The 23764-nt window shown below is 49.9% G+C and overlaps 1 protein-coding gene across 3 annotated transcripts in view; it reads left to right on the forward strand.

Moving 5' to 3' along the window:
* Positions 1-23764, forward strand: part of Mylk (myosin light chain kinase) — a 228515-nt gene that overhangs the window by 154068 nt on the left and 50683 nt on the right. For 2 of the 3 annotated variants that reach the window (XM_023702276.1, XM_023702275.1), the window contains exons 17-18: positions 3456-3572; positions 14520-14606. In XM_023702276.1, the coding sequence (XP_023558044.1) occupies positions 3456-3572; positions 14520-14606 (204 nt within the window). Of the gene's footprint in view, positions 1-3455; positions 3573-3898; positions 3986-14519; positions 14607-23764 lie in introns of those variants that run through there. The other variant, XM_023702278.1, reaches the window with a different exon arrangement.

Raw genomic sequence — 23764 nt, forward strand, 5'->3', positions numbered from 1 at the left:
GGCAAGAAGCAAGGACAATCGAGAGCCTCAGCATGCAGGAAAGGCAGGGTGGGATGGGGCTAAGAGAGGAGGAAGGGGTGGCAGACCACCAGCTGTGGGTGTCTGGACCAACTGGGTGTTGGAAGAAATAGGGAAGCTTGGGGTTTGAGGTGGTTCATAAGGGAACAGGACTGGCTAAGTCTGTCTGACTGTCCTTCCCACCTGCTCATACCCTCCCTGCCCCCATCCTTGATGTGGATCCCTTCTTGCCCCACTGCACTGGGCCCTCCTGTGGTCCCCTCTACCATCAAGCTTCATTTGCTCCAAGATGCCTTCCCAAGTGACTGTCACCACTTCAGCCAGGGACCTGCACCCTCTGCCCAGCCACATGCACCTCTGTGTGGGGCCACTACCAGTTAGGCTTTGTAGTTTTCACAGCTTCTCTGATGTCTGTAATTCTGTGATGAGCCTCAGAACCTGTATCTGTTGCTAGCTCTGAGGACATTCTGAGAAGAGTTGTGACTGCCATCAGTTGGAGCTAACGAGTCACCCGTAGAGGGACAGACACACGAGAGCACCCTTCCCCTCCCTACACCCTAGAGCTGCAGAATGGTGGGGTTCAGGGTATCGCCAGCTGGGCTGGCTCCAGTGCAGACACTGGGTCACCTTTTCTACACCTATCATGGTTGGCTTCAGGGCCAGGGGCAGGGTTGAGGTGACCCTGAGCTATGACTTCTTTGTGCTTTGCTTTTTGCTGCAGGCCTGGCCTTCTCCTGCCATCATTTCCCCCAGTCTAATTATGAGGATTTATTATTGTTGTTGTTGTCAAGAGATGATTCATTTTTAATTACCTTCAGGGAGGAATCTTGTGAAGCCTTTTTCAAACTTATAGACGTTCATCCTACAGGAGCTGGAGGTCTGCAATGCCTACTCTATGCCAGGCCTTACATTAGTCACTTCCCTTGTATGTACCATCCACTGGAAGACCTCTGAATTAGGACTTTTTCCTTCCTGTAAAAACTTGTTGTCTTTAACAGTAGGTTATGTTACAAGTTCATGATCTTTGCTTGCATAGATTTTGCCTGATCGCCTGCTGCACAAATATGCCTTTGTCATTCTCATAATGACAAATATTTTTTTTTTACTCTGATTGCATTCCAGATTCAGAGTTCATGCTAGATACAGTCAGTGTCCCTGAGCTAGTGTGAGAGATGGGCATGTCTGTCAGCAGTGACCTTAGGGACACACCTCGGTAACAATGAGCTTGGGATGATATGGGAGCACTGAAGAGGTACGGCTAGGGCTGGGGGCTTAGAGGTGATGTGGAGGGCACTGTGTCTGAGACAGTTGTCTGGAGGTGAGTTTCCCTGTTGGTCTGAGCCTGCCAGGGGGGCCAGGCCAGGGGGCTCTGCCAGCTGAAGGAGCCTCCTAGCTGGGCAGCCAGACTATCCGATGGCTCCATGCCTCCTGCTCATCCCCTCCTCCCTCTGCCCACCCACTCGGGAAGGAGCATTGGGAGACCTCCAGACACAGAGCTTTTACTCACAGGCTGGGAAGGACTGAGTCTACTCTTGACTTCTCCCATCCCCCTCGGTCCCATCCGTTCAGCCCCACCAGGCTGAGACTGTGTTAAAAAAAAAATAAATAAATAAATAAATCTCTGGGAAACAATTTCCTTGTGGAGGTCAGGAATGAGCAGTCCCACAGGAAATACCAGATTCTTCATCTGGGGGAGCCAGCCTCTCAGGCCCCCAGCCCTTCCCCTATCCCCCCACCCCCTGCACGCACGTGGACTTGGCCCTGGCCAGTCCAGCTATGGGGTAAAGCTGGGGGGAAGAAGGTGGGGCCATCCAGTGCACTGCTGCCCTCCTCTCCTGTCACTCTCAGCAGTGTGTGATTTTTTGGCTTAAGGCCAAAGGCATTCGGGGGACCAAAACTGAAAGGAAACCAAGGATTAGAACAGGATGTACTTTGGGGGTGGGATATCTGTTCCTAGAGCTTCATCCACCCAGACAAAGAAAACTGCAAGGTGGGATTAGCTTCCCCTGGGCCTTGGCCCTGAGCCCAGAGACCGCCCTAGCCTCCTCCTGCCAGCCAGGGGAGTGCAGTTTCCCAAGGAGGCAGCTGTCCTCATCCCACTATTGCTGTGCCTCCTGGTTCCAGCTCCCATGCTGGATTTTCTGAAGATTCAGCCTCAATCCTTTCAGCCATAGTTCCTGCAAATTGTCTCCTAACCTTGGTGGGAAGGAACCTTGGCCTACTGTCCTCCCAGAGGAGGACTGATGGTGACAGATATGTTCACTATCTCCAGAACTAGTACAGGTGAGTCCTTACAAAGGGGAGGCTCTGTGGAAGGATGGAAGATCTGTAATTCTGCCCCAGGAAAGTATCAGGCCTTTACTTTCTCCCCAACCTGAGTGAGATTCTCTGGCCCAAACTGATTCCATTCTTCCTCTTTCTGGGTGTCCTTATATTGTTGGTCAGGTTGTGCGTCTGGGTGAAAGGAGAAGAGACCAGGAATGAGTGTTCTTTCTGAGATCAGAAGACCCCCTTGGGCATAGTGCCCTGTAGCCTCACTCCCTTTTGGTCTCACTCTCCCCACCCCGTATGTAACACCCAAGGGTGCACACAGCTCTGGCCTCCCAGGGCTGGTGGCTCTGGCTCTGTCCTCCCCTCATACGTGGTTGCTGCCCTGATAGCAGCAACCTTGGGCAGGACACCATGCTGTTGGCTTGTCTGTGTGTTGGAAGGCAGGCACTAGTATGCTATTGCCCCTGCCTGGCCCATCAGGCCCTGATGTTAGCTGGCCTCTCCCCACCCATGAGGAAAACACACAGGAGGGGCCTCTGAGGAGAAATGGCCAGCCCTGGACAAAAGCTGGGTGGGCAAGGGCCAGATCCTAGATTCCTGTGTATGCCAGCCTGATTCCCCTCCCCCAGCCAGGCCAGGATAGGGGTCTTGGAGGTGAGAAAGGACACAAGTGAAGGTGGTAAGGAAAAGAGGCTATCCCACCCAGCTAGGAGTGACCAGAGACCCAGCCCTACAGAGAAGCAGCCCTGGATGTCCCCTGCCCAGTGCCATGCACTGGCCACCATTCCTCAGTTCAAATGCCTTGCACTTGGCAGAGGCCATTCCCAGCCTATCTCCAGCAGATCTGTAACCTGTGTCTGACTCCTTGTCCTGGGTGTGCGGGGCGTGGCGCCTTGTTCCCTCTCTGTGTTGGGGCCAGAGGCTGTTCTCTCCCTGATTCTGCTTCAGGTCCCCAAAGGAGGGCTCTCTGGAGGAGGAGAGGTACCCAGAGGCTCAGACTGAGGCAGCAGCTCTGTTGGGTGCAGGACGTCAGCCGAGTCCCCTGGCTTCCCGGAAGAAGGGGAGTTGCTTTGCACCAGGCCTCTGCCCTGCTGCGTGCACATGCTCATCTCTCATGCTCCAGATGCTGGCAGTGTCCACTCACCAGCTCTTTCTTCTTCCTCTAGGCTCACTGTGCTCTGTCTCTATCCAGAAGGCTCTGCCCGAGGACAAGGGCCTGTACAAGTGCATAGCCAAGAACAGCGCTGGCCAGGCGGAGTGTTCCTGCCAAGTCACCGTGGACGGTAGGTCATGCCCACCACTACCACCACCCACGGAGTCTCATCTCTCAGTCCCTCATAGAGCTGAATGGAGCTGTCCTAGCTGTCCCTGTCCCTACCAAGTCATTCGCTGGATTGTCATTCAAGCTGTTCTTACAAAAACAACACAGAAAAAAAAGTGGCAGCCCTGCTTATAGCCTCTTCCTTGCCCCACCAGGAGGAGGGGTGGGTCACTTTCTCCTCCCCTCCCAGACCTGACCACCACCCACAGCCTTGTGGGCGGGGAAGCCTGGGCACCAGGGCACCAGGCTGGAGAAGGACACACCCATAGGACAATGCCAAACCATTTACAAGCCATAGTAACAAGCGTGAGTGCTGAGCACAGTCCCAGAGTGTGGCCCAGGAAGGAGTGCAGTGTGGGCAGCCATCCTTCCAAGGTGAGTGGGCCGTGTCTCGGGGGCGAGGGGACAGGGCTGCCTCTGCTGGAAGTGACAGAGAAGCACAAGACAGCAGGGAGAAGCATGAGAGTAGGAGAAAGAGCAGAGCTGCCAGGTCATGTCAGGAAGGGGCAGGGCCCAGCAGCGAGGCTCGGGATCTGTCCTAAAGAAAGGCAGGAAATAAGCATTTATGACTCTTCTCCTCTCGACCAGAGGCACAGAGGTAGAAATAGGACAGAATGAGCCTTGGGAAGGCTTAAACTAACACACTTAATATTATTTTTTAAATCATTTCTTCTTGTGGGGCAGAAGGTAGAATGCATAGTTGGTAATCACTTTACCATTGAGCTGTATCTCCAGCTTCAACACCCTCATTTACAGATGAGAAAACCAAGGCCCTTTGGACAGGAAGAGCAGCCTGCACGGGGCTCCCTCCCCTGGAGGTCCAGCCCTACAGGGGTCCAAGCGAGGGCAAAGCCCTATCTTGAGACTTTCAATCGAGTGCCCATTCTTTTACTTGGCACCTACCTGGAAATGTCTAAAAAGGTAGTTTTGGGGAAAGAGTTTCTTGCCCTTGAAATGTCTGGTTAATAGCTATTAGTGACATGTCAAAAACTACTGTCCAAATAAGGCATCTTGAAGAGCAGCTTTGTTGTTCTTCTGGCTCCTAAATGGGATCACTTGAGTCCTAAAATCCTAACCTGCTTTATTGCCATACCACAAGATGTAGAATCTTTGTCTTCATTCTGGATTTCGTAATCTACCTTCCTAATCATAACACTGCGATCTACATATGTAAGGAAAGGGAGGAAGGAGGAAACGTCTTATAAAGAAAAGCCTTTCGAAAACACACTATGACAGGGTCCATAAAATTGTTACCAGACCCAAAAAAAAAAAAAAAAAGTGGAGCTGCGGTTGGCTACTCTCACGTCCTTACCAGATTCTGAGAATACTTCTCGTAGGGTTCAAGTCTGAGGAAGCAGATCTGCAGGGTCAGAACCCACTATCAGCTCAGAACAGGACTGTGGTGCATGCTCTGAGGCTCTTGGCAGGGGCAGGGGCCGCTGCTCCCTCTCCTCTGTGTGTCTGTCTTTGCCCGGGCTGTCCCCACCCAGGTCAGAGTCCTGTTCCTTTCTCTTCAGGTCAGGTTGTGGCATTCCTGGCAACTTGACTGGGAGTCTTGCTTCTAACAGCCCAGTTCCTGTGGGACTCCCACTGGCTCCCACAGTTTCTAAGCCATAGGGAGGCCTGCCTGCTCATGAACTCACCTGCTTGGGAAGCCTTGGCTCTTGGACTTCTGTTTACCTGGCCAGAGGCATGCAAGAGAGCAGTTCGTTCTTCTGATCTGCAAAGCGTCAACACTTTTTCCAGATTATTTGCAAAATGAAATTTCCTTTTTCCCTACAGAATATATTTGGGAATTCTTTTTCTTCTAAGATTTAAGCAATCGGGCTGGTGAGATGGCTCAGTGGTCTAAAGCACCTACTTAGAACAAGCTTAGCAAAGCACAGGGACTTCGGTTCAATCCCCCAGCACCACATGCCAGCCAGCCCCGCCCCCTGGTGGGCTGAGCTGGCCACATGCGCGCGCGCACACACACACACATACAAACATAAATAAATAAATAAAAATTAAAAAATAAATAAAAAAAGATTTATGCAATTAATTCTGTAATCTAAGGGGCTTTGGTTACCAGAGGTCAGCTGAAAGATCCTCTCACTCTCCTGCAAGGGTGACCATCATCATTTATCTCTAGTTCCTTCAAAGACAGTCTTGGCCCCCAGCCTCTAACTGGGAGCTGGGCTCAGGAAGAGTTGGGAAAATGATAGGCAAGAGACCAGCTGAGGTAACACGCCTGGCTCTCGGTTAATTGGTTTAGTTTGCTCTTGTTTTCAGAGAGAAAAAGGGCAGCCTTCTCCACCCCTCCCGTCCACCTTTGTGATTGGCAATAGGTCAGTGTCCTGAGTGCTGGGGTGGGCTTCTTGGAGTTCCACTGAACTCTGTTTCTCCATCAAGACCACCTGCAAGCAAACAGCAAAGGACTGGGGCTTCCTGCCACCCTCTAGCACATTGTGCCTCCTTTGGACTGGTGCTCTGCCTAGATGGTGACGCTTCCTATCTTCGTCCTGGCCTCCCCTCTTCTTTCTTCTTCTTATTTCTTGGGCATGACACTCAGAAATCCCAGTGAATCCAAGGACTCTTGGAGATTGTAAGTAGGAGTGAATGTGAGCTAGTGCATTTTTTTTTTTTTTCAAGAGAGGGGTCCATATTTATAATCAAATTCTCAGGAACCATGAATCTCACCACTTTGAAAGCACTAGATGCCCTAAGGAGCAGCCAGGATTGAATTCTCAAGCCCAGTAATTATGTGGCTTTCCATTTGTTCTTCTCCCTGACCACTCGGTAGGACCAGTCCTGTGTACTGCCAAAGGACGGTGAGGTCCATTTTCCCTGTGCTGACTTCGGGCTGGCTTCCCCCTCCCCCTTTCATAGGGATTAAACCTAGGGTCTTTGCACTGAGCTACATCCATAAGCCTTTCTGTTTGTTAAATTTTATTATTATTATTTTGGCTGGCTCAGCCCTGCCTTGAGGGTGGAGCTGGCACAACATCTGGGGCTGGGGACTGAACCAGGGTCCCCTGTGCCTGCCTAAGCTTGCTTAAGCAGGTGCTTTAGACTGCTGAGCTATCTCACCTTTCTTTTTTTAAGAATTTAGGACAGGGTCTACAGAGTGTACAGGGTCTCACTACATAGATCAGACTCTTAAGGATTCTCCTGTTTTCAGCCTGCCAAGTACTGGGATTATAGGCGCATGCCACCACACCCAGTCTCAATCGCCATGTCAGTGTGTCCCAGGGGCGGGGCCAGCATGACATGCTGGGGATAGAACCCTGGCGACTTTACTCAGCCAAAGCAGGTACTTTAATCTGCTGAGCTATCTGGCCAGCCCTTTGCCTTTCTTTATGTATTACTTTTTTGGGACAGGGTCCTGCTATCTCACTAAGTTGCCCAGGCTGACTTGGCAGTGCTCCTGCCTTGGCTTCCCAGACCAGAGAGCTGTAATTATAGACAGTACTCCCGTACCCAGATTCTTATCTTATGTAGTAAAGTAAGGGAATTAACCTCAATAAAGCAGCACATCTAACTTTTAAAATCATGTAGTTTGGGGCTTTTTCCTGTGTAAAAGAGTGCTTATACACCTTTAATTTTCTTTCTTCCTGTACTCGGGGTTAAACCCAGGACTTTCCACATGCTAGGTAAGCACTCTACCACTGCGCTACATCCCCAACCCTATTTTAATTTACTTTTTTGAGATAAAGTCTTGCTATGTTGCCCAGAGTACCCAGAACTTACCATCATCTTCCTCAGCCTCCAAGTAGCTGGGGTGATAGATGTGTACCACTGCGCTCAACTAGTACACTTTCTTGATTATTGTTGTACTACCCCTCCTCCCACACTCAGAAGGCACGTGTCAGTCTATCACTCCAGAAGGGAGCAGAAGCCTGGTGTCTCAGTTACTCTTCTCTTGTTGCTGGGACAAATACCCGACACTCAAAATTAGGGAGGGAAGGGTTTATTTAGCTCAGAGTTACTAGAAGTTTTAAGCCATACTTGACGGGCTCCAAGGCAGACTGGCACATGACAGAGGGCAGCAGGGCATGGCGGCAGCAAACAGCAAGAGGGAGGAGTAGCAGCAACAATGGCTGCGGAGAGCAAGTCTGTCTCCCTTGTGTTGCATTCAGGCTGATTGCCTCCGCCTGGGTGCAGTACTCACACCCATAATCCCAGCAGCACTCATGCCCATAATTCCAGTGGATCATGAGTTAATCACAGACTCTAGAAGTCCACCCCATGACTGCATGAGGCTTTGGGGGGACAACCAGACACAAACCATAACACCTAGTTATGGGTAAGACTGCCAGAAAGCTCACTCAGGAGAGGTAAGCTGACCTTTAGTGCCTGACGAGCCACTTTGCAGTTCCATTTTGGTTTTTTGGGGGCCCGGGGGGGAGCATAGGGTACCGGAGATTGAACTTAGGACCTTGCACTTGCCAGGCAGGTGCTTACACCACTGAGTCATCTCCTTGGTGTGCAGTTCCATTTTATGCAGCATGGACAGAGTATCTTTCTCAGTGAGCAAAGGCTCAGTGAGGGCCCACAGCCTTCCATCTCACACACTCTACCCTGTCCCTGCAGGCAGGACTCAGGTGCGCCTGGTGCCTTTCCATGACCTGATGCCATTCCTTATGCAGGGATTCGTTTACTTGGCAGGCCCCACTCTGCAGAAGAATCTGATCTCCCTGCTCCCAGCCCTTTCTGCCCTGAGTCCTTCTTCACAAGGGACTAAGACTTGTTGTCTGTGATCAGACCCAGAGGTGAAGAAGTCCTTTTTAGGCTAGCACCCTCAGACAGGAGTCAGAAGCCATCCTGGCCCCTCGCTGGCTCATTCTCTCCTTTCCAGCTCAGGCTTGGCTTCCCCAGGCACCTGGCTGGCCTTGGTGGCAGTGAAAATAGGACATCATGACCACAGAGGGTGGTGCATGTCTTGTAGGAGGGGAGGTTCCAGGGGGCACCTGTGCCATCATTTGTCATTCAGCAAATACTTGGGTGCCCACCATGCCCAGTACTGCCCTCAGGGCTGGTGTTACCAACAGTACGTAAAACAGAAAATATTCCTGCTCTCAAGACCGGACAGTCCACAAAGGGATGGGGGAATGGTAGTGCCGGTGAACAGATGTGTCTTCATCTCAGGGAGTACCTCACACTGTGAAGGAGCGCAGCAGGATAAGGGAGCAGGTGATCACTGAGGCCTCTTGGGGATGGGACATCTGAACAGAGACCTGCAGGAAGTAAGATAAGCAGTTGCCACTAAGAAGAAAGAGGTGACAGTGAAGCTGTGTTTGTGCCTTCCTGGAAGGGGAAGGAGGCTAGGGTGGTGGACCACAAGCCAGGGGCAAAGCAGTAGAAAGTGGAACTACAGAGGGCCAGGGGAGCTGTGACAGAGAAGCCAGATTTATTCTGAGTATGGTGGAACAGCATTGACACTTGATCACTCTTGGTGTCTTGGGCTGCTGAGATTCAGAGAAGGTGGAAGGCAAGCAGGGAGATCAGATTGCAGGAGCCATGGCAGCTGAGCCCACATTATTGCTAGAAGAGACGAGAGTGACTAGATTCATAATCCAGTGTGGTGTGGAGCTAGCAGGATTCTCTGATGAGTTGATATGGGTGGTGAGGGCTTCTGTCGTCTTCATCTGGCTGAAGTCTTCATTTCTATGGAGGGACCCAGAGTGGTGCCAGCCGCTCAAATCAGAAGGCAGGGGCTGGGGACAGTCAAGAGTTTTGCACATGTGAATCTGAAGATGACTGAGGGGCTCAGGAGGCAGGTGCTGGATAAATCTGAAGCGGAGGAGGGAGATCAGGGCTGGGGCTGGGGTCTGGGGAGCCACCTCACTGCTGTGGCCTTTGAATGCTCTGGGCTTGAGAATGGTCCCTGGGGATGAAAATGGGAGGAAGAAGGCAGAATCCAAAATTGAGAGGTAGGGGCAAGACAGGGGTCTGCAAAGAATTGGCCACAGAGGGAAAAGAAAAAATCCAAAAAAGGGAAGAGTCCCAGAAGCCAAAAGGTGAAGAAGAAATGAGGATCAGTATGTCAAACGCTGCTGCCCAGGAAAGATGAGCCTAAGTACTAGCTAGGGGATGTGGCCACATGGAGGTCATCGGTGACCTGGTCCAGAGCAGCCTCACTGGGAGCTAGTCAACACCCCCTAACTAGCTGGGTGGGGATCTAGCGCAAAGCCTCCACCTACTGCTGTCCACTGTCACTGTCCAGACCTTGATTCACCCTTCCTTTGTTGGTGTCAGCTCCAGCGTATTCCTCAGTCCATTTCTACCTTCATATTTATTCTCTAAGTCATTATAGGACACTATAGATACTAGACTGAACTAAACAGCGCTGCTGCTTTCATAGGTCACAAGTTCCTAGTGTTGGGGAGTGCTATAGTTCCACCTGTTATGAGCTTCTAAAGCACATAGTCCAGAGCTTAGGTGAATAATTTCCAAGTAAATGTCACATATTATTTTATGACTCCCTCCTCCTTCATTCTCCTACTGAAGTGTTGTTATTCCCATTATCCAAGTGAGGAAGATCAGAAAAGTTTAGGAATTTACCCAATGACACACAGCATTAAATAGCAGAGCCAATGGGCTGGTGAGATGGCTCAGTGGTCTAAAGCACCTACTTAGAACAAGCTTAGCAAAGCACAGGGACCGCATTTCAATCCCCCAGCACCACATGCCAGCCAGCCCTGCCCCGTGGTGGGCTGAGCTGGCCACACACACACACACACACACACACACACACACACACACAGATAAATAAATAAATAAATAAATAAATAAATAAATAAATAAATAAAATTTAAAAAAAAATAAAAATAAAAAAAATAAATAGCAGAGCCAAAACCAAGCTGTCTCTTATGCTAGCATACTGCTTGCCTTCGGTGGAGGAGAGAGCCCAGAAAGGAGGAGTGGTCCATCTTGGAGAGGCTAGAGCCCACCCTTCTATGTTGCCCCCTACTGGGGCTCCTGAAATGCAGGAACTCTCCCAGATCCCCCCACTACCTCATTCTCTCTGCCTGGGATCAGAGCCAAGGGATCCACCTCTTGGGGAAAACAAAAGAAGAATTGCGGCCTTAGGGGACTCCCAAGCTAGCCCGCAGTGGAAGGGGTGAGGCATTGTCCATGTAAGGACAAGTTTCCCCTCTCTCCTCAGTGGACCCCCCCCACTTCCCACACCTCCATTTTCCTCCCCATGCTTCTCCAGAGGCACAACCAGGCCAACAAAAGACTCCAGCCATAGGGCCCAGACCTAGAAGCAAAGTTTGGTTTCATCACAAATGATAAAAATGGACCAAAAATACAAGCTGCTCTTAAACTTTTATTACTATTATTTTTATCCCCTGGACAGCCATGTGAGCACAGAGCTGTTTTTGATTCAGCACATGTTCCTTCCAGCCCATTCCTTGCTGTGGTTCTCACGGAGGCTGAGTGGCTCCGCATCCCTGGCATGGCCCCATGGCCCATGAATTGTCCCCCATGGAGCTGGCACTGAGGGATGGGCTCCCCACAGATCTCCAGGTCTGCAGTGTGCCTGGTTTGAAAGGGAAGCATGGGCCCTTTTCTCATGGCCAAATGGAAAAATAAGGGGCAGTGCATCTTCCCAGGGCAAGGCACAAAGCACCACCAGGCAGTGGCTCCCACATTGACATCCTCCAGCATAGGAGAGGAGCTGGTCAAAGGGCTTTCTGGAAGTGGAGAACATTCAAGCTAATTCCACAGGGGAGAAGAGAATATACTTAGTCGGAGGAGTGGTACATGGTGCATGTACACCTCGTGGCTCTCCAAGACACTCTGCATTCTCACCTTTGTGAGTTACAGAAAATAAGAACCCTTCCCTTTGTACAGGTTGAAAGCACAAACACTGGGGGTTGAAATGATTTGCCCATGTTTTCAAGCTGATGACAAAGCCAAAACCAAACTATGCTCTCTTGGTCCCCACAGTCAGGATTCTTGGAAAGAAGCCCAGCATGACCCATGAAGAGAGGAGGAATCTCAGTCCCTACTGCCCTTCTTTCAGGAACCCAGAAAAAGTGGGCTTCTTGTCCTTTTCTTGTTTATGCCCCAGTTTCCTCATCAGTAAAAGAAAGAATGCTGCTTTCTCCTCACCACCTCATCTGTGCTCTGGGATTTATTGAGTCAGAGATTGTTGAAGAAAAGGGTTTAGAAGTATGTACACACCCTGTGCTCTACTCTTCTTCTGGGGAAAAAAAAAAAGGGCAAGGGAAGGAAGGAAGGAAGGAAGAAAGGAAGGGGAAGGGGAAGGGAAGGGAAGAAAGGGAAGGGGAAGGGAAGGGAAGGTCTAGGTGCACTTTTTTTTAAAGTCCTGGGGGGACTTTCTGTTTCCTCACTGTGTCCACACGAAACTGGTGCCCTTGGGTGCCAACCCCCACCCAGAGCTTGGCAGTGTGGGTTCTGGATCTGGGGCTCTCTGTTCTTCTAGAAGTTAGTAAGAATAGGGAGACAGAGCAGGGAAAGCAGAAGGGGAAGGACTGGGCTGTCAATGCTGCATAACAGATGTCTTCTATCTTTTTCTTTCACCCCTAACCTTACCACATAGCACTAGAAGTGCCACATTAGGCCCAGGCTGAACCATTCCTGCAGCTGCACGGCTGTGGGCTCAGCTGTATTTGGTGAGGGCCACAACCTCAAGGCCTGTGATCCACTGCTGAGGTGAGCTGCCCGGTGCCTTAACAGAGCATAACTGGCTCACCCGGCCCACGGAAAATGGCAGGCACTGAGTAGCGAGTGAAGCTTGGCTGGTGTTAGGCCTCAGAAGCAATGATAATCCGGAACAGGTGGGAGATCTAGATGCCACCTTGAAGGCGAAATGCGTCCAGCTGGGAACTCAGTCCACAAGCTGGAGAGTGTCCCCAGCCCCTCTGTTCTGGTTTCCCAGTATCCTAGAGGCAGGGACAGTGAAATGGCTCTTCCTCCCAGCCAGACCACAGGAATGTGGCCAGAGCCTCAGCTGGAAAGTCCCCCTCCTCCCTCTAAGCTTCCTCTTCTCAGGAGCAGAAGGGGGGCAGGAAGGGGCTGGAAAGGCACCCCCAGATTGTCCCTGTAAGTGATCATATGGGGAAAGGAAGCCGGTGAAGACCTTGAAGTGTGGTGACAGCTGTTCCACTAATAACTTCTTACTTGGGCCCTGGGCAGTTTCCCTACAACTTCTTAAATTCAATCTCATCTTGTCTCAGTGGAAGCCTTTTGTGCTCAGCTCTAGCAGCCCAGAGTGGCTTTCCTGCTGCCTGATAGGGGAGAGTTTTCTTGGCATTGTTCGAGCATTGCATTATTCAGACAGATAGTGAGGTTAAGCTTAACAGCCTGGGTTGTATGGTAATAACAATAAGCTTGTCTTCTGGATGGTTAACAACCTAAGTTTGCAGACCAAAATTAGAGAAAAAGGAGGGCTGCAAGGAAAGCCAACATTTTGGCCCTAGCCTTCCAAGGTCACTTAAGACTCAGGGACATATGAAAACTTGTACTGTAACGTCATGTAACTCGGTAGTGTCCCAAATTTTCTGATCAAGGAGATTATGGGGCCAAAGAGGAAAGTGATCGATGATGTAGAGTGTGCCTAAGGAGAGTCACATGGGGAGAAGACACTCTCTCAGGCTTTCACAGAGAGCACACTGGCCAAGCATTGGCCGTGACTCATCCACATGGCTGACACTGAAAAGGATCTACAATCTGAGGTACAATATCTCAGCATAAATCCTGAGGGGATTTCACTGACTTTATCAGACCCAAAAGCTACAACTCTTGTTGCATAGGCCCTGCTTTACCTTGTTCTTAACCATCCAGCAGAAAAGTATAAAAACGAAATATAAGAAGTAAAGCCATGCTGTTATGTTGAGCTGTAGGGGACTCAGGTCAACAATTTCTGACACTGCCAGTGAAGAGGAAGACCCAATACTATTATGGACTACTGGACTCTTTTGGAATATTTTGCTGAGTTTACACACCTATAATATTTAAATGATGGAACTTAACAAAAAAAGGGGATACAAGTGAATGTCCATTTTGTATCTGTGTATTCAAAGTGGTTAGGATAGATATATAGTTACATTCTCTTAATGAATAGAGGGATTTGTTCTAATGGTGTTTGTAAATAAGATATCAAGTCCACATCTTGTACAGCAATTAACCACTAGGAAGAATGTATGCAATGTGTTAATTATTGAAACTGTCCTACCAATTTGATTTGAAACTGTCTCATTGCTATTTGTTTCTCAATAAACTTATGGGAAAAAAATAATAAAATAAACAAGAGGGTGTGTAGAGCAAAGCCGTGAGGAACTGTTTGCCCACCTGCCCGCCGGCCAACTGCTGCTGCAGGGCTTCAGCAGCCCTGCCTTGGAGGGGGCCGCAGGAGCTTGCAGCCTCAGGGTGAGGTTTGCTAGCCGCCTGCTCAAGGCCTTATCTAGCCTGACCATAGAGGGGGTCTGCAAAATCAGAGCCCTCAGCCTCCTCCCATCCGTACACCCAAGGGCAGGGACTCAGTCCATTCTTCCCCAGTGTGAGACCTCTCCCTGCTGAGCCCCTCCCCATGACCAGAGCAAGGCCCGAGAAAAGAAAAGTGAGGGCAAGCTGAAGCAAAGGGATGACTGCCTCAGCCCTGCCAGCGGCATTACTCCTGCTGCCAGCTGCAAGGAGAATGCTTGCTAAGTCACTCCCAGTACCTGTCCGTCTGTTCTGCCCAACTGCTGCTCCCACTACCTAATTTATCAGCCTGGGGAGCACTGTCCTTTGGTGCTTTGGGGAAGGCAGTGCCAGCTCAGCAGGCGCCAGCCCCTCCAAGTGGGGTGTGGGCCAGGAGGGCCATCGCTGGGTGAAGGTGGGGTTCTCACTGAGATGCTCCTCTGCCTAGCTCCTCGGACAGCCACTGACCAGTGTTGTGATTCCTGTCTTCTTCCAGATGCACCAGCCAGTGAGAACACCAAGGCCCCAGAGATGAAATCCCGGAGGCCCAAGACCTCTCTTCCTCTTGTGCTAGGAACAGAGAGTGAGTACTGGCCTGGCTTGCCCGCCACGGCAGGGGGTGGCACCAACAGAGCACCTGCCTCCTGAACATCCGTTCTGCCCATACCTCCAATGCCCAGGTTCTCCTGAGGACCAAGCCAGTGGCCTTTTCTTGACACCACCTCCCCTTTGCCCCTGTGCCATCTTGTCCCCTGCCCAGACCCCCCAGCCTCACTCCCAACCTTTTCACTTGTCATCCTGCGCTCCACAGGAGCTACTCTGAATTGTTGCCCAGTGAAGTCCCCTTGCTAGGGGACTCTGACATTTTCACCGCAGTCCGAAATATCCGTGGTCCCAGCACCTCAAAGTCCCCTACACTTGCTTGTCTGTGCTCTGGACCCTCCCACCACACTGTGTGCACATGTTCACAGGTGTGTCCTCGCTGCCACCTCTTTCTCCCAATCCTGCCTCCCAACTTCCTTCCTTCCTTCCTCCTGTTTATACTGAAATGGAAGTAAGCTCCTCACTGAGCACAGCCCCCACCCACACACCCAAGCTCTTTCCCACAGGTCTTTGCGCTGGCCCCTCTCTCCACCGGATACTTTCCAGGCCAACTCCCCCAACCCCTTCCCTCCTCCCTTTAGCTCCCAGAGTATCAGCACCTTCCTCTTCTGCTGACTGCTTAGCTTCCCCATGCTCCCCACTAACCTCACCTGGGCCCTCAGAATGGCATGTGCATGCCTTGCTCGTGGAAGGCCCTCACTGATGTCCCCAAGTCAAAGAAGGTGGACCGTTCTCATGACCAAGACAGACTGCCTCCTTTTTCCTCTTTGGCTCAGCTTCCCCTGGGGCCTATTTATCTACATTGCTTTTACACGTCTGTAGAAATGCACCATTGTATGTAATTACAAGAAAAAATGATTAGTTCTAAAACAGTATAATTCATAGTATTAATATATCCACCTTTATACAAGATCAGTTTTAAATATAATTTTAAAAATTAAACTGTAATACATATGCATTTTATATCCTTTTAAAGATATGCATAATTTTTTTTAATGGAGGAAGGGGCCTGTGTAAGCAGAAGTCCCTAAAATCCTCAAAAGTCACAAGGTAGCCCTGGCTTTGATTATTATTAGTGTAATTCTGTTAGCAAAATCATCCTTTGACTCATGTCATTTTGACTGGCTGCACAGAGGCACTGCATTTTAAGGCGATCAGAAGATAAGCCACGCACAGAGAGGAGAGTCAGTGAGCCTAATTGCTTCAAAGACCTTTTCTCTTTCCCATTACAAGCCAGTATGTTATGACATTACTTTATTCTCTTCTTTCTTTTCTTCGTAAAGCAATGTATTTGATGATGATTTTGGATTCTTTGAGCACTGGCCAGCCAGAAGATTGGGGGGTAAGGGGCAGGGTGTGGGAGGGTGTGAGAATTTCCTATGGATACTTAACCAAAGTGAGTTAAACATCTGTGAGAAGAACCTTGACTGTTAAGAGTGAACATTTAATAAGTTGTTGGAAATACAGAAACAAAACTAAGTAGAACCTCCAAGGAGTAGGTTAATAGTAGCTGAACCCTGCTGTGCTAGTTATTGGGAAATGTGAGCAAGTGAGATGTCACTCTTAGAGGAGTGCCAGGGACTATGGGTCAGAGATGACATGTTGTGTCACCTCTTGGGTCCTCAGCTCTGGGACCCTGTTTCCTGACCCTGAGGGAGGGGAGGGAAGGGGAGGTCAAAGGAGAAAAACAAGAGCAGGACAATGAGCAGACGTGGAGCTGGTTCTTGGCCCTGGAGAGTGGGAGGCTGCGGAAAACTCCCATCAAGTTGTCATCTCCCAGCTCCAGAGCAACTCTGACAGCCCTCGCTGCATATGAGGCCCACCTGGGAAGCCTGGAAACCAGCAATGCGAGGGCTGCACCCCAAATCAACTAACTCTGAGCCTCTGAGTGGGAGCAGAGCTTCAGTATTTGTTTCTGGTATGAAATAACCAGTCTGGAAAGCAGCTGCCCAGAGAGGAGCAGGACTCCACTGTTGGTTGGCAGAAGCAGGCCTCCTGCTGCCTCTAAAGATGGATCCACGTCCAGCCCCTCACCCCAGTACCCTCAGAGTGTGTCAGTGCACCAGGGAGGTGAGCAGGATGCCTGTAAGTTGAGGCAACCCTAAACTGGGAAGGAACAGGATGGCAGCAAGTATTCCAACCCACACTCATGACAGACCTGGCTCCAGCCCTACATGTCTGCAGGGAGAGACTCACAGTTTGAAGACATTCTCCACATTAGAGTGACTGCCATCTCAAAGCATGAGAATGTGCATCTCTCCACACCCCTGAGATCAGTTTGCATCCCTCTGCCATCCTGCTACCCAAGGATATTGGCAGGATAGCTCCAATCCCCCTCTACCTGCACCTTCCCACCCTCTTGTCCTTTGAAGCCTGCACCCTAGGGCCAGAGAGGCACCTTAGGGCTTGGTTCCTAGAGCTTCCTGAGGGGGTGGCTGCCCACAGGTGGGACACGAATGGGCTGTCTTTAGAACTAAAGCCCATCCTTTTCTCTTTGGGGAATAACTTATTGCTTGTTTTTCCAAAAGTAATTTGTGCATGTATTCTTGTTTAAGAATTTTAAACAGTGAAGAAATACATCAAGTACAGTGTGAAAGTCCTCTTTCATCCATCACTAATTCCACTCACCCAGCAAACATTCAGTTATTTTTTTCTGTGTATTTATATGTGTACAAATATGCAAATGCATTAGTAGGATTTTTTTTTCCCTTTATAAATGGAATCATGCAGTGTGTAAGCCTGAGCCGTGCCTCTAGGCCTAGGCACCCCCCCCACGAGTGATCTGGCTGTGTATATGTGTTCACTTTCGCCTCGGGCTGAGCAGTACCCAACCTCTGGAGAAATCTCTCTTCCTGAGGGAGGGGCAAGTTTCCTGCCAGGCAGATTGGGGCCATGCCCCACTCTGTGCACCTGCCTGTCTGTCCCCAGCAAGATCATTTGGACCTGTCAGCCAGCTGTCAAAGAGTGGGACTGAGCAATGCTTGTCCAGTCTGTGGCCTGGACACCCACACTCACTGGCCAAGCACTGAGGAGCAAGAGGAGAATATCACAGCATACAGACTGACAGAAGCCCCTTGACCTGCCAGCACCTGGCAGCGTACACCTAGGAGGGAGCTGGGGAGGTTTGGGGAGCTTTGGGATGGGAGCCTGGTGGGTGCGAAGGAGGAGGGGAATGTAGCTTGTATGGTCTAGTTGGAGAGGAGTGACAACATTGCAGAGGTGAGGAGGCAGGAGCTGCAGGGAGGCATACACAGACGCTGGGTGGGGTTGAGTCACGCAACCCGGAGTGTTGCAGGTTCCTGCGCACACTGCCGCCTTGGTGCTCTCTCTGTGTCTTGGCCAAGCCTCATGCCACTGTGCTTCCAGTCATAGTCATTCCCATCTTAACAATGAAGGAATCAGAGTGTTGGAGACCACATGATCCTGCCCAGGGTCTCCTAGCTAGGCAGGATGGAGCAGTGTCCCTGCTCTGTGTCCTTGTCACTACCTTCTGTGCCTTGCCGTAGTCTCAGGGCCAACTGTGTAGTCCACGTGAGGCGGACAGTTCTCCCCAAGCTCCCCAGGCAGCAGGTTTTGGCAGAGCTGGCCCCTGGGGCTGGTGGAGGCCTGGCTCCCCTGAGAGCTGAGCAGAAGGGCAGCAGCTGGCATGCGACTCTGGCACCAGGGACCTACCTGCCAAGGGCTTGCTGCACACCCTCCACTGGTACTTTGGAATAACCATCTTCATATCATTTGAAAATTATAGGGAATTTGCAATGATAGAACAAGGAACTTTTAGGGCCAGGGAAATAGCTCAGCGGTGTATGCACCTACCTGGAAAGTGCAAGGTCCTGAGTTCAATCCTTGGTACAAAAGAAAAAAAGACAAGGATCCTCTTCACTTAAAATTCACCTTTACATTTTGTTCCATTGTTTTATCATTTTCTATGTATATATTAACATATTTGCATTTAGATAGATGGAGAATATATTTGAGACCATGCCTTTGACTCCTAAATCATTTTGTGTCTCCTAAGAATATAGCCTCAATGCAGTGATTGCAATCAAGCACTCTGCATTGAGCTAATGCCACTATAGAATCATTCTACAGTCTATTCTCCATTTTTGTCAGTTGGGCTAGTAATGCCCTTTTTTTGTTGTTGTTTGTTTGTTTTCTCTTTGTGGAAATCTAATACCCACAGTCCTGGATCATTTTGTTTACCCCTCCAGCCCAAAGTGGGTCCTCTCCTAATATAGAGTCAGAATGGGGGAGATATGCACAGGCTCAGAAGAGCAGCCAGACTCCCCCGCCTGAGTCAGGGGGACATGGGAATTCAGGCAACCCCCAGTGTGTGATCTGTCTTGGGGCAACACTCAGGCACAGGGCATAATAAGAAGAAAGCCATTGGGCCTGAAAGCAGAAGACAGACTGGGCATGGAGACACACAGTTGTGATCCTAGCACTCTAGGAGGCTGAGGCAGGAGGATTACAAGTTGGAGCCCAGCCTGGATAACTTAGAGACTTAGTAAGATCCTGTCCCAAAATAAAAATAAAAGGCACTAGGACTGTAACTCCCATGCAAAGGGCCTGGATTAAATCAAAGCTTTGCAAAATAAAAGTGGTGGGGGCAGGGCCTGGGAGTGGAGCTCAGTGGTAGAGAATATACCTAGTATGTGCAAGGTTATGGGTTCAATCCCAGGACCCAGAAAATACAGATGAAGTGATACCAGGTGTGATAACAGACTGAGGGACTACTATCAGTCTGTACATACTGATGGTCTTCTAGAAAGGATATAAATGACCCTCTCCACAGGGGCGTTTACAACTTGAGCAGCCTGCCCCTGCATAGACCATGATAAATATTTGTTTTATAAGCAATTCATGAGCTCCCTTCTTTAAGGATCCCTGTCCCTCTATGTTCTGTGATTTAGGAACAGTACAAATACAGCATCCCTTACATTCCATGCCTGGCCTTGAGCTCTACTCTGACACTTGTCACTTTGAACTGTTCCAATCACCGTAATGGACCACCTCAGATCTCAGCATATTTAGCTATCCTGTGTGTGTTCCTCTCTGAAACTAAAATGCCTATCAACTTGAGAGCATCTGAGGATGTCAGTGTTCATTTTTATGAAAGTTTTCCTAGGATCAAACCCTTCTTTTAAACCTTGTCTATAGAAAATGCTAAATTCTTCTAGGAATTCACAGGGCTGAGACCAAATGCCAAAAAGGTTGGGATTTGTGCAGGATTCTGAAGAGGAGCTGGGATTTTTCTATGATTCTCTGAAAGTGGGTGCCAACCCATTGACTCCCACCCCTCATGTTGGTTTGCAGCTGTGACAGTGCCTTACAGCCCCTCCTCATGCATATGTGTGGGGTCTGGCAATGGGGTGACTCTGTCCAGCTCCTTGCCCTGGTCTTCCAGGATCCCTGAAGTCAGTAAACTGGCAGGATGAGCACCTAGAGGGAATCCACCAAACAGTGCTGGCCCACTGGCCCAGCCATGCCTCTTTCACAGCCATCCTAGCATTTCCAGGTCCTGGGAACTTGGGAGTGGGTATTTGCAATAATAGGAGGTGCTGTGTTCCTCTAGAATCTTCTCATGTTATCACCAGAGTTAATTCTGGGGGTAGCAACCAGTATTTCTCCACAAGTCTGTATGAATGCCCTGGAAGGGGGTGGTATGTACAGCAAGAGGAGCCAACGGACCTGGGGCCTTGAACCTGCCCTTCCCTGGGCAGCAGGATTCAGCCTTTGAGCCAGGCTTCTCCAGCACCATGGGGTAGGGGCTCAGCCATACTCACCCAGCCTGTGTCCCTTTCAGGAGGCTTTGACAGAAAATGAATGCTGATTTGGGGTTTGATAGGCTTGAAGGTTTGATGTCTATTTTTAGCTAGTTACCTAAAAAGGGAAATGTCCCCAGAGAGGGAAGAATCTAGGGACCTGTCTGTGACAAGACTTTTAACATGAGCTCCCTGATTCTCCTCTCAGACCCTTTCCTCTGGGGGGCAGGGACACACATCTAGCTGCCTTTAGACTGGGCAACCTGGAAGCTTCTGTGAGGGACCAAAGCCCTCTCTCCCAGAACAAAAGAAAGAATATTGAGGCCAAAACTAGGTTCAGCCTGGGCAGGAAGAGACAGAAGCAAAAGACAGATGAACCAGACATCAGATATGGGCAGCCAGCCATTCCATGACACTGTGTGGGGATGTTTCCTAATGATTCAAGGCCCAGGGCTGTGTCTCTCAACATCAGAGTCCAGGGCTGGGTGGGCTATTCCACAGGAATTCCTAGAGTCACAGAGGCCCAGGTGTTCTACTCCTTTTTTAGCCCCTTGTCAAGCAGGAGTCAGGTACTCTGTAAGTAGTGAGTATGCAGAGGGCGGACCCTGATCCTGTCTCTAGGGCACTTGCCATCATATGTGCAAGGGTCGGGGCAGTTTCAACAGTGACAGTGAGTGCAATGGCAGCTGAAATACCAAAATGACACCCAGGATTTGGAGGCAGATTTGTTTTACCTCAACAGGAACTATTTGGGACTGGTTTATACAGTGTGCATCATAGTGACCAGCTATGGATCTCAGTGACCAGCTGTTTCTAGCAGACAGAAGCCACCAGAATTTGAACAGGAGCTGTTACCTGGACAACTAACCAAAGTAACTGGTGGCATACGGGGGTGGGGAGTATTTTCTGCTACAACAATGGAGTTGTGTTCCTTGAGCTGAGACCTGCCTGAAGAATGCATAGGAGTCAGCCAAGGGAAGGGGGATTGGCACATGCAAAGAGCTGAAGGCCGGACTCTGGCATGAGAGGAACCAAAAAGTACAAAGCAGTGACCCAAAGGTCACCACAGGGACCACCAGCAGCATTTGGAAACCTGGAGTCCATTTGTATCAAGTTTGTAGGTCGTGATAATGCACACTGAATTTTGAGAAACAAGATGATTGAGTACAGAAGGCACGGTGAAGGTTTCCCAGATGGAAGAAATGGAAAGAGGCTAGAAAAGAAAGCCAGGTGCAGAGCCCAGAGACCTTGTAGGACCAGTTGGACTTGGTCCTGAGGGGCAGTAGACAGCCACTGAAGAGCTTTCAGCAATGGAAGGGGTTCAGGCTTACACCCAAGAAAGCTCACTTGGGCCACTTTGTGTTAGGACAGGCCTGGGGACCAGGGTACACCTTGGACTGAGAAGCTATTTAGTTGATGGAATCAGTGAGCATTTGTGACTGGATATGGGCAAGGAGGGGGCTTGTGGAGAGACAGGGATAAGGAGCAGTTTGGGAAAAAGTCCTGGACTTGGTATTGGGCATGTGGGTTTATAGCATGTGCTTGGCTTCTCTGGTGTTTGGGTGCAGGGGGTAGGCTCAGGAGAGAGAGAGAGCTAGCTCAGGGAAAATGTGGGCAGGAGAGGAAGAAGGGGAGCAGTGAGTGAGGTGCCTCAGGGTCAGGAGTCCTGTGCACCCCAGGGGAAGGATCTGAGCTTCTCTGAGGGTGACTGCCTGCAAATAGAGAGGGTTGCTCTACCCTCCTTGCCTGACCCCCCAGCCAGGAAACATCCTGGGATTTGATTTTTTTTTTTCTCCAAATGCCTTCAAGGCAGGTTTGGCTGGCTTGAGTTGTGGGGATCGAACCACAGCAACCTGAGCCTGACTGCTTTGTGGAAGCAGCTACTCAAAGAACTGAGCTACGGGGCAGGCCCCCTATCCTGGGATTTGAGAAGATGACTGAATTTTATTTTTCTTCCAGTGTATTGCTATTTGACAGTGGTAGGTGCTAAAAGCTTGGGGTGTCAGAGAAGGGGATGAGAGACAAAGGGCCAACAGGAATAATGAGATTAGGAGGGCGAGTCCAGAGGACAGGAAAAGATTAGTGGCTGGAGGAGCATTTAGAATTTGGGCATCTGGATCCACAGAAGCATTTACTGGGCAGCTGAACACGAAGAAGGAGCACAAGGTGCCACAGCGAGTGCGTGTAGCCCTGGGACTGTCATGAGCTGTGGCATGCCAAGGAGTGAAGGAGCTGCCCTGAGACTGTCATGAATTGTGGCATGCAAGGGTTGAAAGAGCTCACCTTGTCCCCTGGGGCAGAGAAGGGATCTCTCTGTGTAGGAAGGAGGGATTCCTGGAGGACGGGCTGGTGGTAGGATAGGCACTGCATGCTGCAGTTTCTTTACAACAAACTTTATTTATGCTCTCCACATTTTTTTTAAATAAGGAAACTGAAACTTTGAGAGGTTAAACAGTGAGCTTTGAACCACACAACTTAGCAGGTGGCCAAGCAGTATAAGTCCAAGAGCCCATGGTGCCGCTGCAGCTCAGCAAAGGGACAGAGGGGTCTCAGACACCTGGATCTCAGTGTCAGCATGAAAAGGAAAGCAGCCCAACGCGGGGGATGGCAAGAGGCTGTGCTTTGTCTCCAGCTGGGCCCTATCTGGCTTGCTCAACTTGGCAAGCCACCTGACTCTTACTAGGTTCTGTCTCTTTCATAAATTGGGGAAGTGCCATGCTCATGTTTGGTTGAGAAGCTCCTGCCAAGAAACAGGTTTAGAATCCAGTGACTCTTTTCTCTTATGAGCCCCAAACACCATTAATAGATTCCAGAAGATGCTCATATAAAATATGTATAGCATATGTTGTTAATACTTAGAATTGGTTTTACTGATAAGGACTAAGCCAGCTTCAAAGGCTAACCAAATCAAACAGCTGTAGCTCCAAATTTACAGAGCAAAAAATGTGGCCTTTGATCCTATTTAACTGTAATACTGAAAGATCCATGTAATTCAGGGCTGTGGTTCTACCCACATAGCTATACCAGAGCCACTCGCATAGGGCAGCACGTTGAAGTCTTCTGACTTGGCTGTCCTGCCTCCTTGCTGCAGGGACTGTCACTCTGCCACTCCACACCTCCCCACCAGAGCCCACCCAAGCTGCAGGAGTCAGAGGTGCCATCCCAAGGTACCAGACTGGGGCTTCAGCAACAGAAAGTTGTTTTCTCAGAGTTCTGGAGGTCTCTGGCCTTGGCTTATGGATGGCTGTCTTATTCCTGTGCCTTCATGTGGTTAAAGATTTCCTTCTGTGTGTGTAGATGTCTACTCAGTCTGTCTGCCTGCCTGCCTGTCTGCCTGCCTGTTTCTCTGTCCATCTGTCTCTGTCTGTCTCTGTCT

Source organism: Octodon degus, unplaced genomic scaffold, assembly GCF_000260255.1.
Source record: "Octodon degus isolate 3935 unplaced genomic scaffold, OctDeg1.0 scaffold00147, whole genome shotgun sequence".
In the NCBI taxonomy this organism is placed as follows: Eukaryota; Metazoa; Chordata; class Mammalia; order Rodentia; family Octodontidae; genus Octodon; species Octodon degus.